Source organism: Simochromis diagramma, unplaced genomic scaffold (genome assembly GCF_900408965.1).
Source record: "Simochromis diagramma unplaced genomic scaffold, fSimDia1.1 OVJJ01000371.1, whole genome shotgun sequence".
In the NCBI taxonomy this organism is placed as follows: Eukaryota; Metazoa; Chordata; class Actinopteri; order Cichliformes; family Cichlidae; genus Simochromis; species Simochromis diagramma.
The window spans coordinates 4763496-4776953 of NW_024386920.1; the positions used below are offsets into that span (position 1 = coordinate 4763496).

Sequence of the window (13458 nt, forward strand, 5' to 3'; positions counted from 1 at the left end):
CAATAAAAACTTGTACTCCCACTCTTTTATTTCAGATTTCAAAGGTTTTGGTAAAACTCCTGTATGCTCTGTACAGAATGTCTCTAGCTTACAGCGTTAGCAAATAACACAGTGTAGCATTAAGATACATGCTACTGCCAGGAGATGAATGAAAACAGTTTGTTTTCCTCTTCAGAGGAACCAAAAAATGTAATGCAGCTTTAATGCACTGATGTGAAAATATCTGTTGGAGGATCTAAATTCAGCCCTGAGCATTTAAAAACTGATTACCCAAATTTACTGTTCATATTAGTGTATTCTTATACAAAAATAAAAATGGAGGCACTTTCAAATGCATGTTCAGCGTGCATGTGCAACTGAGCTTTTAATTGGCCTGTAGAGCAAAAACAAACTATATAAAGTGCTAAAAACGAATTATTTATTTCAACTGACATATTCATCAGTTGACTTTTTCATTAATTCATTCTCAGAAAAATCTGATTATTCAAAGTACTGCGTATATCTTAAATAAACTGTAGTTTCTCTAAGGCAACAAGTTTGCATAATTTTTTTAAATACTGTCATCTCATTAGATCTTACAGTGCTGAAATGGTCTCAGTGGAAAGATGGCTGTCAAGAGGCTCTTGTTAAGGAATGGGAACAGGGAGAAAAGGCTTACCTGTGCCAAATTACACAAGAACTTGAGTGAAAATCAGTCCTAACAGGTCTTATGCAGTGATAAATCCAAATTTGGCTCAATGAGTTGCCAGTAGAGGTTGAGTTTCAACAGCCATCTGTAAGTGGAGACCTTTTCATGGTTTGGGGCTGTGTTTCACCCAGTGATGTTGGGGATATTGTCAAAACTTGATCAAATTACGGATGCAGATAAGTATGGTCAGAATTTGAACTAGCATTCAATACCATCTGGCAAGCAGCAGATTGATAATGGCCTAATTCTTCAGCATGACAATGATCCCAAACACACTTTATGTACAATAAAAGCACACCTGGATAGAAAAACAGACAATGGAGCACTTGGTTTGACACCCCCCCCCCCAAGAGATGCTGCAACTATTACAAGGGTGACCCAAGACTTTTGCACAGTATAACACCATATAAAATTATTCAACTCATGCTGTATGTACATAACGCTTCCTTAAATAACAGACAACAACTCAAGTACTTAGTATCGAATGTTCGCGCTTCACAGTAATCCTTCTCCCAGAGACACAGTTCACAGATGCATTGCTCTGCATGCCAATGTTTATTCTACATGCTCCAAGTAGTTTAAGTTCCTTACATACGGTCTACAGTTCATTTAGAAACACCAGTTAACCCAATATGCATGAGAAAAATCATCACAGGGAGAACATGCAAACTCTAAACACAATGATCCCAACCAGGGCTTAAACCAGTAACCTTGTTGTTGTGAGGCAAAAGCGCTAACCAGCCTAGTACCTTACCGTCCACATGTGAGGAAACAACAGAAAATATTAACAAAAATAACTGTTCCAAAGACACAGGAATCATATAACTTCACCAAGAGAAAATACATTTTATATAGATAATTATAATTTATTATAATTACTTACAAATAAATAAATAAATAAATACAATTTTAAAAATAGAAGATGCATGTGAAGGTCATGAAAAGGTTTTTAATTGGATTTATAACCAAATATTCTCTAAATGAAAGGCATCGGTTGCACTGTGCTTAATCAAAATTAGTAAAAGTTCTCATGCTAACAGGCTAGGATACACTGTCTGTTAGCATGGTTCATGTTAAACAAATGAGAAAACTATGTTATGGAGTTGTAGGTGGTTTGTGACAGGGTCAGGCTAGCTGTTTGCTCCTGCCTCCAGATTTACTAACTCTTGACTGCAATTGCATTAAAAAAAACAAATACAAGAGACTAATATTGATCATCTAAGTTAAAAAAAATTCCTGAGGGAATATTTTGTAACATATCAAATAAATAACTACTCTTTCCTTGAATGTACTTTAGAAAGCATCAGTAGTGCAAACTGACGTCTGGAGAGTTGGAGGTATTCAGCTAAAGAAAATTTGTGTGGGTCTGTAGCATGGTTAATCCACTGATGTACGTTTGGCTTTTAGTCTTGAATGAATGGCAGTGTAACATTTTGTGAGCAGCAGTGAGATACAGGGCTTCCTCCCACTCAGTAATGTGTCTCTGACAGTCTGTTTGCCCAGAGCTATGGGAGGAGGAAGAGTTGGGAGATAAGTTTTAAAAGTAGCTGCAGCAACCTGACTTCTCCTTCTGTGCCTCAATATATTCATGAATCTGGAACTTGGGTTCACTGGGATGCTGGATGGCCCGATGCTTCAACTCCCTGAAGAACAGAACAAGGCATATTTTAGAAGATAACACTGATATTGATAGAATTATTCTACTGCAGAGGATTGTGGTAAGAAAACACAGATAGCATTATGAAAACTGTAGTGGACTACTTAAGGATAAATCCCTTGCAATAAATACGTTAAATTATATAGTACTAAGGGAATTGAAACATTTCTTTATAATGAATCCTGGAATTTTCTGAAAATATATACTATGTTCAGCAAAGATGTGAGATAAAATTGAGCGATGTGAAAAAACAATCTCAAATTCAGTAGTAACAACTTTGCTGCTGTCATATGAAAATGAAATTAGTGGCAGATAGATACAGAAGAAGAAAAGCAAATGATAATAATTTATCTTTGTTTAGTCCCATTACATGACTTCTTGTTGGCTCAAACAAGGACCATTTCAGATCATACACATCTATAGTTTATGGACTGTTCAAAAGCTACTGTGTGGCGTCTGTGTCATACTTGGCCACAGCAGTGAAGGCCAGATCTACATTGACCCCTGTCTTGGCACTTGTCTCCATGAAAGGAACTGAGTACTCCTGAACACACAAAGAGAGCACAACACAGTAAGTAGCAGATTAAACGCTATCAGTTCTGTTTTTATGGAAGTAAATAAAATACTCACTCTGGCCAGCCTCTCTCCTTCATCTCTCCTGATCGCTCGGTCACTGCTCATGTCGGCCTGATAAACACACATTAGATTAGGATTTTAGGAAAGACTTGGTGCAGAAAAATAAACACATTTAAACTATTAAGTAAAAAAAACAATGTACATCTTGATACAGCTATTTTTTTTTAAAGCTGAACAAAACCATGCACAGGTATGAGTATTTACATTTTTTACACTTTATAATATACAAGATCAATCAGGCTATTTCTAAAGGAAAACATATCTTGGAATTGTGGAATTGTGGACTTTTCAGTGTTTGCTACCACTATTCAATGTTGAAGAGTAGATCATGTAATAAAACTAATAGTCTAACACGTTTGTAGTAGTTTGCTGGTAGTTCAGATACTTTTATACACGCATAGTGATTGAAGTAGTGCAGCGACTGTACATTTGATTAAATTTACACTGTTTTTTGTGAGGACTTGTAAATTTAATATATAACAAAATGTGATACAGCATCATATATGTTATATATAGCTTTTAAAAATGTTATTATTACTAAGCTACCTACGATGTGGCACCACTCACATTTTTATCATTGCATTCATATTGTTACATATACTTAAACCTGACACTTGAACCCAAAGCAGCACTATCACTTTGCTCTAACTCTTTTATAACTCGTTTACATTATCTTTACAAAATGCCCTGATCCAGAAACTGCTCTGTCTTCAGCACAGATCATATCCTTCTTTTGCACTTTTTGCTCCACATGCTAAGCTTCTCAAACAATTTCCTCTTACCTTGTTGCCCAGCAACATGATGACTACATTGCTCTGTGCATACTCGTGGATCTCTGTTAACCAAGCCTGAAGCAAGAGACATACAAACACACTCATACATAAATCTTTAACTGTAGCACATTTTCATATTTTCCCAGGGTGCAAACACAGACTTACCCTAATGTTGTCAAAAGATGATTTGCTGGTGATGTCATACAAAAGGAGCAAAGCTTTGGAAAGAGAACCAACAAAAATTGAGTGCCAATGTAACACCTGTGATGCTGTGATATGGATTAGGGTTTGTATCGCCTCACCGTGTGCATCTCTGTAATACGCATGTGTCACGCTTCTGAACCTTTCCTGTCCTGCTGTGTCCCATATCTGAAACAGAAAAGAACTGGCCTGTTTCCACTTGGCTACTTCTTATTTTCACTTATAATGGTGATGCCAAGAGGAAACCAGCCACTACTCTAAAAATAGAGTGCTATTGTGTAAGCACATCAACTTTGCACTGGAACTGATTTACTTACTGACCTGCAGTTTGACCTTTACGTTATCCACAGTCACCACTTTATTCTGAGAGAGGTAGAAACAGAAGAACAGTACGAGCAGCTAGTAGAACAAATTAAAAATGCAAAGTACAAAGACAAGTTATCTATGTTTGTAGATAGTTGTGGCTTTATTTCTTCAGATTTTGAAATATATGTTTAGTGAGAGAAGCAATGTACAACTACCTCAAACCTCCATTCCTTTTAATGGTCAGCAGGGGGTGACTCATGTTGCAAAAAGAAGTCACAATGTATAAAAACTTATGGGAAAGAAAACCCTCCCACTTGCTTCATTTAATACTATATTAAATCGTTGCAAACTTCAGAATTGTTTTAAAAAATATTTCTAAATTTCACCATTTAAGATTTCAGCGGGGTGGTTCTAATTACATTCTCATGTCATTAATGTAGATAGTATTAAAGATAGATGTAGCTTTAAGGCTTGGAAAGTGAAACATGTAGGTGCAAAAAGACATCTAAGTCCAATGACTGTAAGGAAATGTTTCCCTGGCTCTGACGTCCTATATTGAATAATCTGCTTGGCCCATTTTGTAAATTTTCATCAATCAAGTGATAAGTTTCACAAAGGAGGATACTCCCAGTGAATTACTTTTCAATCACAAGTCATTAGCCAATGAGAACCATCCCTTTCTCATCACATCTGGTTTCAAAACACCAAGACAGAAAGGGTCATCTTGAGGCTTGATAATAAGAACTTACAAACCAGTGAGTGACGTCACACTAGCTACTGCCTGTGCTCATTACAACCTCTCTTTCTGCATTGATTTTAATGGCACTGAGTGGCAAATGTGAATCATCAGCTTTTTATCAAAATGAGCAAACTCTAAAGAGGATGGAAAGTATTCATTTGCAGATTATACATATAAGTTGTATAATCTGCATATATATATAAAACTGAGACAGACTGGTGACCTGTCCAAGGTGTACCCCACCTCTCACACAATGACACTTAGGTTGCCTCCTCCCACACTGCTAATGTCTGAAATGCCAGAGGCAAATCTAAAAACATGGATAAATAAAAGCCAGCCCAATTTCATAAAAATAAATAAATAAATTGTTCCATGCACTCACTGTGAATCCGATGCCCACTGTGGCAGAGAATGAGCCAGGGATGAACTTGCCCTGATCAAACTGCACCAGCAGAGATGTCTTCCCCACACCACTGTCCCCAACCAGGATTGTCTGTAGGAAAACACATAAAATCCCACAGTTAAATTTCTTACCTCTATATATATGGTCTAAGTATATGGTAGAGGCACAGAGTAAGCTGTGGTGACCCCTAGTGATACGTGAGCAGCAGGAAGTAGCCTGGCTGCAGTTTCAATTGGCCTTGAAAATCTCTTTATGGTTGAATGCTTGCAATCATTTCATAATTTTCAGTTGTGAGTCAACATCTGTGTCATGGTCGACATTTCTGTTTCCAAGCAGCACCGACATTTTCTTTTCTAAGAGCTTGGCAGTGTACCACTATTACCACATGACTCACAAGCCAGAGGAGATAACCTTCAAGACAATGGAATCAATGAAAGGCAGCATTCACACATCCAACTTAGTCACCAGGACCATCAGTCAATATTTCATTGTCTACTGCGCTTTAATTTCAGTCACACCAGGGTACCCACCACCTCCACACCCACAAAGTGTCCTTTAACTGTGGCAGATTAAGTAAGTGCGACACAGTCAAGCTGTTCTCTGCTCTCTTCAAGGAGTGATCTGGGAGTTTTGATGCAGGCTATGTGGCTTTTATCTTGTGACAGCCAAATGACTACATTTTATCCTGTAGTGAAATATATTATAAATATTATTGCCAGAAGAAAAATGCAGTAAATAATGCAGTAAGCCACAAGAATGATGGATTTCTTCAATCATTATGTGGTTATGTTTAGGAAGAGACAACTAAAAGGATTGTAGATTGTAAAGACAGGCAATGAAAAGACCTGTGTTTGAACGTTTGTTCTTGAAAGCTTTAAAAATCGCAGAAAGGCTAAACCTAAATTTTTTAAGCATAGGTTAGGGTATATTGGCTACATATAAGTTTTGAATAAAATATATGTAAATATTTTGGTAACCCTTTGCAAGGCAAAGGAAATGCCATCTTTAAGAAACTCAGTGCCGAAATCAATGCCAATCTTTGTTCTTTGCCAAATTCACATTCTTTCCTCTCTGTGGCACCAGGGTAGTTCTTCATTTACACCCAAATGCATTTTATAGAGTGGCAGGTTGAGACAATAAAAATCTTAATTATGTTTATAGAAAGAAAGTTAGGCATAAAAAATAGACTTCCATTCATTAACTCTCATGAAAGAACCTTCATCTTCACACTCTTAGATTTCACCTTAATACACATTCAGTAATGTATTTTATGCACTAATTAGCTGCAGTGGCCGTTAATCACTGGGGTAGAATACTAGAAGAGCTACTGGGCTGGAGCATCCACTACAGTTGCTTTATGATTCAAATGCAGATGTGCTGTCAGAAGTGGTCTTCACTTGATGTCTAGTAATAGTAACCATGGAAATGTAATAAAGTGGTCTTAAAAAGGCAACAAAACTTTCAACCAGTCCTGTCTTGATAAAACTCAGGAGTACTCATTGTCATTGTGACCAAATATTGTGTGAAAAGACAGTAAATGTGATTATCGCTCTTGGTCAGATATGCACAAGTAGGCCTGCCTTAAAATTGCACTGAATGACAAATGGCCCAGGGGTTAAAGCGCTGAGTTTTTGTGCTGCTTTCTTAATAGCAGGTGACTTTTCTGGCATGCTAAATTAATAGAAAAAGGTTCATAAATTGGGATAGAATGCATAAAGTTCTTGAACTTGAACTTGATCTGATGATGAGCAGTTTGTAAAGAACCAAGACAAATCAAGAAAAAAGTGAAGACATGACACTCATCAGATAAACCAGGCAGTGGTTGAACTCAATTTTGCCTCAAGGCTTTATGAATGATCAGGGATAAATAAAAGAAGTGGGGGGAATGGAGGAAAGGATTAGAGCTGAGAAGCTAAAGCAGCTTTTGTAGCCTCATTTGATTTCAGCATATGGAGGATTTTTAGAAAAGAGTTACATCCCAGTGTGCTGGATTAAATATGGATACTGCCTCAACAGTCATCCAGTGAATTTTCATATCAGCTTTACTCAGGTGTCACCAGCAAATTCACTTCCTTATTCGTCCTTTGAAATACACCTTGTACAGAGAGGCTTTACACGTATTCTGCTTTTCCAGTTTACTGTGTGCTGAAAGGTGGGGAGCCGCACAGTAAAACTCACAGCATAAACCTAAGGAAATTTGTATCTGGTTTTTCTTTGATGTAATAATGCTTTTAGGCAATAAATTTGATAGCTTTGAAAAATCTGTTTATTTCTCCTTAAATAGTGCCACAAAAAATGCATTTGCAGGTTGAGTAGCAGAGTTGAGTGTGTGGGTTGTGTACATCAAAAACCAAATCTTCTCTGCCATCGTCAAACAGATTATTCTGCTATTGACTCTTATTTTGAGTTTCTGGTACTCCAGGTGCTGATAACCAGGTACCCAGTTGGTGCCTGATTAGGGCTCTTTTTCTAAAGAGTGGAAGTCTACTCCCGATGGCTGTTGGTAAGACTGCAGGTCAAACTTTATAACATCTGCCAGTACACTACTTCGTAGGGACATAGGAAGTGGTGTACTGGATATACCACATTTCACTGATCACATTAACTCAGTAGAAAAATTATTTCAAGCTCACCACAGATGATATGAAAAATGACAGGTTAGCCTTCTTAGACTGTGAGATTTCCATCAGTAATGGGGACATCTGAAAGTTGATGTGTACCATAAACCTACGCTTACGGATCATTATTTAAGGCTTGTGCTTCTGCTTCATCCACTGAAGCACAAACTGGGTGTCATCAGGATGGTACAATGCAGAGCGAACACCATCCCCACAGGTACAGATATCTCTGAATTGAAGAGGGGGCCTAAGGGTACATCTTTGACCATCTTATAATGCTGTGATTGCAGCCATTCCCCAACTCTCTGCGAATGGTACTCATGGCCATTAATCAATGGTCTTTGATCAGTGGTTGTTGATCACATTAACGATCAAGAAACTGACCTGACAGTCCATTTTTCACCATTGATTCTAGACAATAATTTATTTAAATATTTTGATCTGATCCCGCTGTGATTCAGCTGCATCACTTTCCTCTTTACTGGACATAACTGAGAGTGTGTAACATAATGCCTCCATGTGTACATGTGAAGATGGAATTAGTGCTGAGAAAAAAAACCATACTCATTGTACTCACTACACACGTACATGTGGTGATGCTACTAAATTGTAGTTAGCCGAGAAGTGAGACTGTCTCATGAAACCCCTCTAGAGACAGGAGGTAATTAGGCGAATGCACCACAGATGTTTGGGAATTACACACTGATGATGTATATTGTGTATATGTGTTGTAGTGCGCGAGAGAAAGAAGAATTAGATTTCTCTCATCTCTGTGGTTCACAGGCAGATTGCTAAGTGCCTGCAAATTTCCTTTCTAGCCTCAGTATGAGCTTCTGTGGAGGTTACTGAGGCAATAAGCATGGGATGTCTTTTTACAAGTCGTTGGAGTAACAGCATTAGGGGATGGGGTGAATTTAGAGTGATACAGTTCTCTGAAATGTCACTTTTCTCTTCCTGGAGCATGTGCAATATTGACCAGAATGTAATTTAACTTGACAGTTTCCAAATTGCCACTGATTTAAGCTTTGATATACTGCACAGCTGGGGTTTGAAACCACAGAACAACAGGCGATAAAGTCACTGTTTCCAATACTAAAAGTCAATGTGCCCTGCAATCTGTAGGACCAAGTGTTTGTTTTTTTAGACAAATTAAAGTCCTGTATCCATCTTTTTAGTTCTGTTTTGGTCTGCCGCTATTTAGCTAAACACTCAACCAGCTAGTTGATAGTGATGTCTGCTTTTTTGTGGTGGACAGGTAGCTACCATGGTTTTACTACACTTACAGACTTTTTTAAAATGAAAAAAAAAAGAAAAAAAAGTGCTTTGCAGCTTTAAAAATGTGTCTTTTGGATGAGGGCCATGGAGAGAATGGAAAAAACAGGAAACCACTGAGAGATACAAAAGAATGCAATGTTTTTGTGGGTATTAATGTGAAATATTGGCAGTAAGAAAAAATACAAAACCACTCTGTCTGTAAAGATGTCTCTAAGCTAATCTTTCCAAAAATATTACAAAAGCAGTATTAGGTTGACTTTATTAAAAATGTCATCTGGGACAACTGTGGGTATTGAAGGGAGAATTAATAACAGAACGGAATCCACAAAGCAACTGTAACCATTTCAGCTTCATGAGTAAGTACTGGCCTCACCAACGAGCTCTTAAAAAGACCCTTTTTTGTTGTGTAATTAGAACTCCTCCTGGGAGGAAAAGGTAAGGCAGAGTGAAAGCCTGAGAAGAGTGAGTACAAAAGATAGGATAAACCTTTATTAGTCCCTTTATTATTTATATTGGCAAAGGAAGGGCAAAAAAGCAAGACTGACTTTTTCAAGTTCACTTGAAATTACTCTTCTTGATTTAGACACAAAGAACACGGTGTATTCTTAGAATATGACCCCTTTCAGTGCACCTGCTTCCCTGACACTACAAGTCTGTCACGGTTCTGGGTCCGTTGGACCCAGTATTTTGAGTTCATTATGTTTTGGTACTTTTGCATCATGGATTTTCCTTTATGTTTCTCTGGTACTTGATGTTTCAGTTATCTTGGTGTTTTTTCTATATTATGATTTGATACTGTTGTGATTATGATTATCGTTTAGTAGCCTTTGGTCAGTGTCAAGTCTGTCTATTTCATGTCTGTGGCTTATGTTGTCAGTTCAGGTTGTCATGTCTATATCTCACTGTTTCCTGTTTTATTGTGAAGAGGTCTGGTGTGTCTGTGTTCATCATGTTCAGTTACTCTCCCCCTGTGACGTAATTATGTTCATGTGTCAGCTGGGTTCCCCAGGTGCTGCCACTTCCCTCATTATCCTCCTGTGTCCATTTAGTCTGTGTGCTCTCAGCCATTCTTTGTCAGGTCGTCCGTTGTGTTCACCCGTTGTACTGGTCCGTTGTATTCGTCTGTTGTACTGCTCATCCATGTCTCGGCTCCAGGTATCCCTGTCAGTTTGTTATGTTTAGAGTTTTGTATGTTTCGTTTTAGTTCACCCAGTTTAGGTCATTGTTTAGTTTTCATCGATTCCCTGTTATTTTGTACCCTCGTTTCTTGCCTTAATAAACGGCTTGTTTTGTTATTCATACCTCATTTCGGTCTGCGCTTGAGTCCTTCCCTGCAACATACGGTCTGCCCTAGCCAGACCGTGACAAAGTCTGTGTGTGGTGTGTATATGTGTGAGCTGATATAACAGTCACATGTTAGAATTGCATCTATCTTTGTGAAGACTCGCACTGCATTCCTTAGCCCTTTACAGCCAAACAATGCCGAGTAAATCTACACATAAAATCCACCCCATGACAGTGATGATGGTTTTTGGAGTGTTTGGGAATAAATTTATTAAAACTTAAATACTTAAAATATCTTTTTACACAAGTATTCACAACCTTTTTTATGATTGAAGTTCATTTGAAATTATTAGGAAAATCACAAACGTTTCTGCATAAGGTCTTATAGCTGGCAGTGCACAGAATGTATTTGTTATGGCAGTGACGCAGACCACATGTGCATGTGTGTGCACATGCATGAGAATGGTAAAGAGGTACATCCAGACTTTTCATAAAATAAAAGTCTGGATATTAAAATTATATATTTTAATATATATTTAAATATATATTAAATAAAAAAAGTTATTTCATTTTCAATTTCACAAATTATAATTGTGGTGTTTGAACAATAATCGGCTGCTTCCCAGCCCAAGTCTATGTAAGGAAACTCTGAACTGCATTTAAAAGAGGCTTTGTCTGAGCCCGCCATCTTCAAAGAGTAAGCCTGGTCCTCCGTAATGCTGTCCATCACCACCTCTGCACCCAGCTTGGTGGAGATATCAATGCTTTGTGTGCTGCAGCAGTGCTTCCACCTAGGTCAGTCAATGGCAGGGCCCAGCCTGCTCTAATTCATTTCATGTTTAATTCTACCTTCCTTTAGGGTCTGCATTTTGGTCCCAACCAATCACATTCCACACTAAGATGACACATACACATGCCTTTAGACTTCAGAGGGATGAAGTGAATTTGATTCTGTTAATTTCCCAGAGACTCTCTCTATAACCTTAAACATAAGTGTATACCTAACCTTGCCAATAACCCTGAACCTAAACCAAGGGTGCACCCAATGATCTGGGACATTTATGAGTGCAAACATAAATAAGTAAGTAGCAAGATTATAATAAATTTCTAAGTCAATTAAAGGCAGCTAGTTAAAGGGAATACATTTTTGACTTTACCGGATAGTTTTATTTTAAAGTTTATGTCTTATCAGTTGAATCAGAGTATTGATGTGCTAATTCTGCTCAGTTGCTATATCTAAAAAGAGAGAAATTAGAACATAGCAGGCTGAAGGCCAGATGCTTATCAGAAGAAAGATATGCCATTTGAATGACATGACTCCTCCAGACTGAAGGGAAATGGTTTCTGCAACACAGCTCTGAAATACAATGTGACATTTCACTGAAGCCTAAAGGGAGCTCCTCTTTTATCTTTGTTCCATCAACAGTGAGGTCAAATGGGAGCACCAGGAAGGATTCAGTGGTTCTCTTTAAATCCAGACATTAATGTAGCTGATTTAGCCTTAACTGCTTGCTGTGAGCGCAATTAAGCTTTTTGAATGACAAATTGCTATATTGTACAGTTTTTGTGACAACAGTCAAAACAGGATCACATTCACTCTGACATTTTAGTGTGTTTGTGTATTTTAGTGTGTTTGAGTTATGGAATTTAAGGTGTCAGAAATAAATTAGTGTATTTACTGTTGTATTTATGGGTTATTTGAGCTTTGGGTCGCAGTAAGGAGAAACTGAAAGTGTACTTGTCAACTAAAATTTGAGTTTGAAATGTAATTTTATTCTACAGCACTTTTTGGTGATCAACACCTAAATGTGAGGATTGCTTTGGGAATTTGGCGTTTGGTTAAGACATTTTTTCAAAGAAAGTGACCTCTTTTAAAGCTTTCCTGCCCTGACAGCAGGAAGTAATCAGCTCATATGTGAAGAGGGACCTTCTTGTAAGCTGACAGCTCATCTCAGAAGGAATTAAGTGATTTGACACACATTAGGGCTGGAAACAGACCAACTATAAATTGCATCTGAATGTAAATCAGCACCACGTGAGCGCAAATCCGGTCAAGGACCGGGATGCTGCGGGGTTTAGAAATGTTTCCTCACATTTCACCAGTAATAAACAAGAAGAAATAAACAAGGAGCAAAATCACGTGAAAAAAACGCGCAGCGTTTAAATGGTACAAGTAAGTGCATAAAAGTGCTCCTGGCTATGAAACCTGTTGTTGTGTCATGATGACCATATGGTCGTACCTTGTGCACCAACTCCTCGTCATATGTTGGAGGTGGTGGAGTCATTGCCTGGCTCTCGGTTGTCTCTTTGGATCCGTAAGTACTGTCTGGTTGGATCTCCGGGTAAGCCGTGGTGTAGTATGCCGAGATCGGCTCCATTGACTCCATCCGCTCCATCCTGAGAGTCCTTCACTTCACAGGCTTCTTTATGACAGCGTCGAGGGTTCCGGAGGAAATAAAAAGCTGGTAAACCTCGCACTCTCGCTTCAGCCGACTCGTCGTCTCACAGCCCTCAGCTCGCTTTCTTCTCTCCTCCTCTCTTCTCCGACCGTCCACGCTGTTTAACTGGCTCCTCCTTTACAGTGAATCACAGTCTGTGGGCTTCTGCCTACATCACTCCACATGATGGTATGTCGTGATTCACACACATCACGCTGCATGAGTGGTCAGAGGATGGACCGAGAAGGATTGAATGGCTGTCACTTTTTTTTGTTGTGGTGGTTTTTCTTTCAAGAGTTCAGATATTCGTTCTATAAAGTTCGACATCATTTATTTTACCCAGTGCTTTTGATCTCTGTGTATATTTCCAAAACAATGATATTATTCTATGATATTAAAAAACGGAGACGAATGTATGTTCAGTTTAATTATAGTTGTTT

General features: G+C 38.2%; 1 protein-coding gene across 1 annotated transcript; it reads right to left on the minus strand.

Annotated features, from left to right (window-relative positions):
* Positions 1-226: 226 nt before the first annotated feature.
* On the minus strand, positions 227-13255 carry LOC120736604 (ras-related protein Rab-37-like). The gene is made up of 9 exons (XM_040036848.1): positions 12821-13255; positions 5383-5493; positions 4277-4318; positions 4057-4123; positions 3920-3972; positions 3764-3829; positions 2976-3032; positions 2813-2889; positions 227-2331 (listed from the first exon to the last, which is right to left on the minus strand). Exons 1-9 carry the CDS (start codon positions 12974-12976, stop codon positions 2226-2228), a joined length of 735 nt encoding a protein of 244 aa, XP_039892782.1. The 5' UTR covers positions 12977-13255; the 3' UTR covers positions 227-2225.
* Positions 13256-13458: the final 203 nt, after the last annotated feature.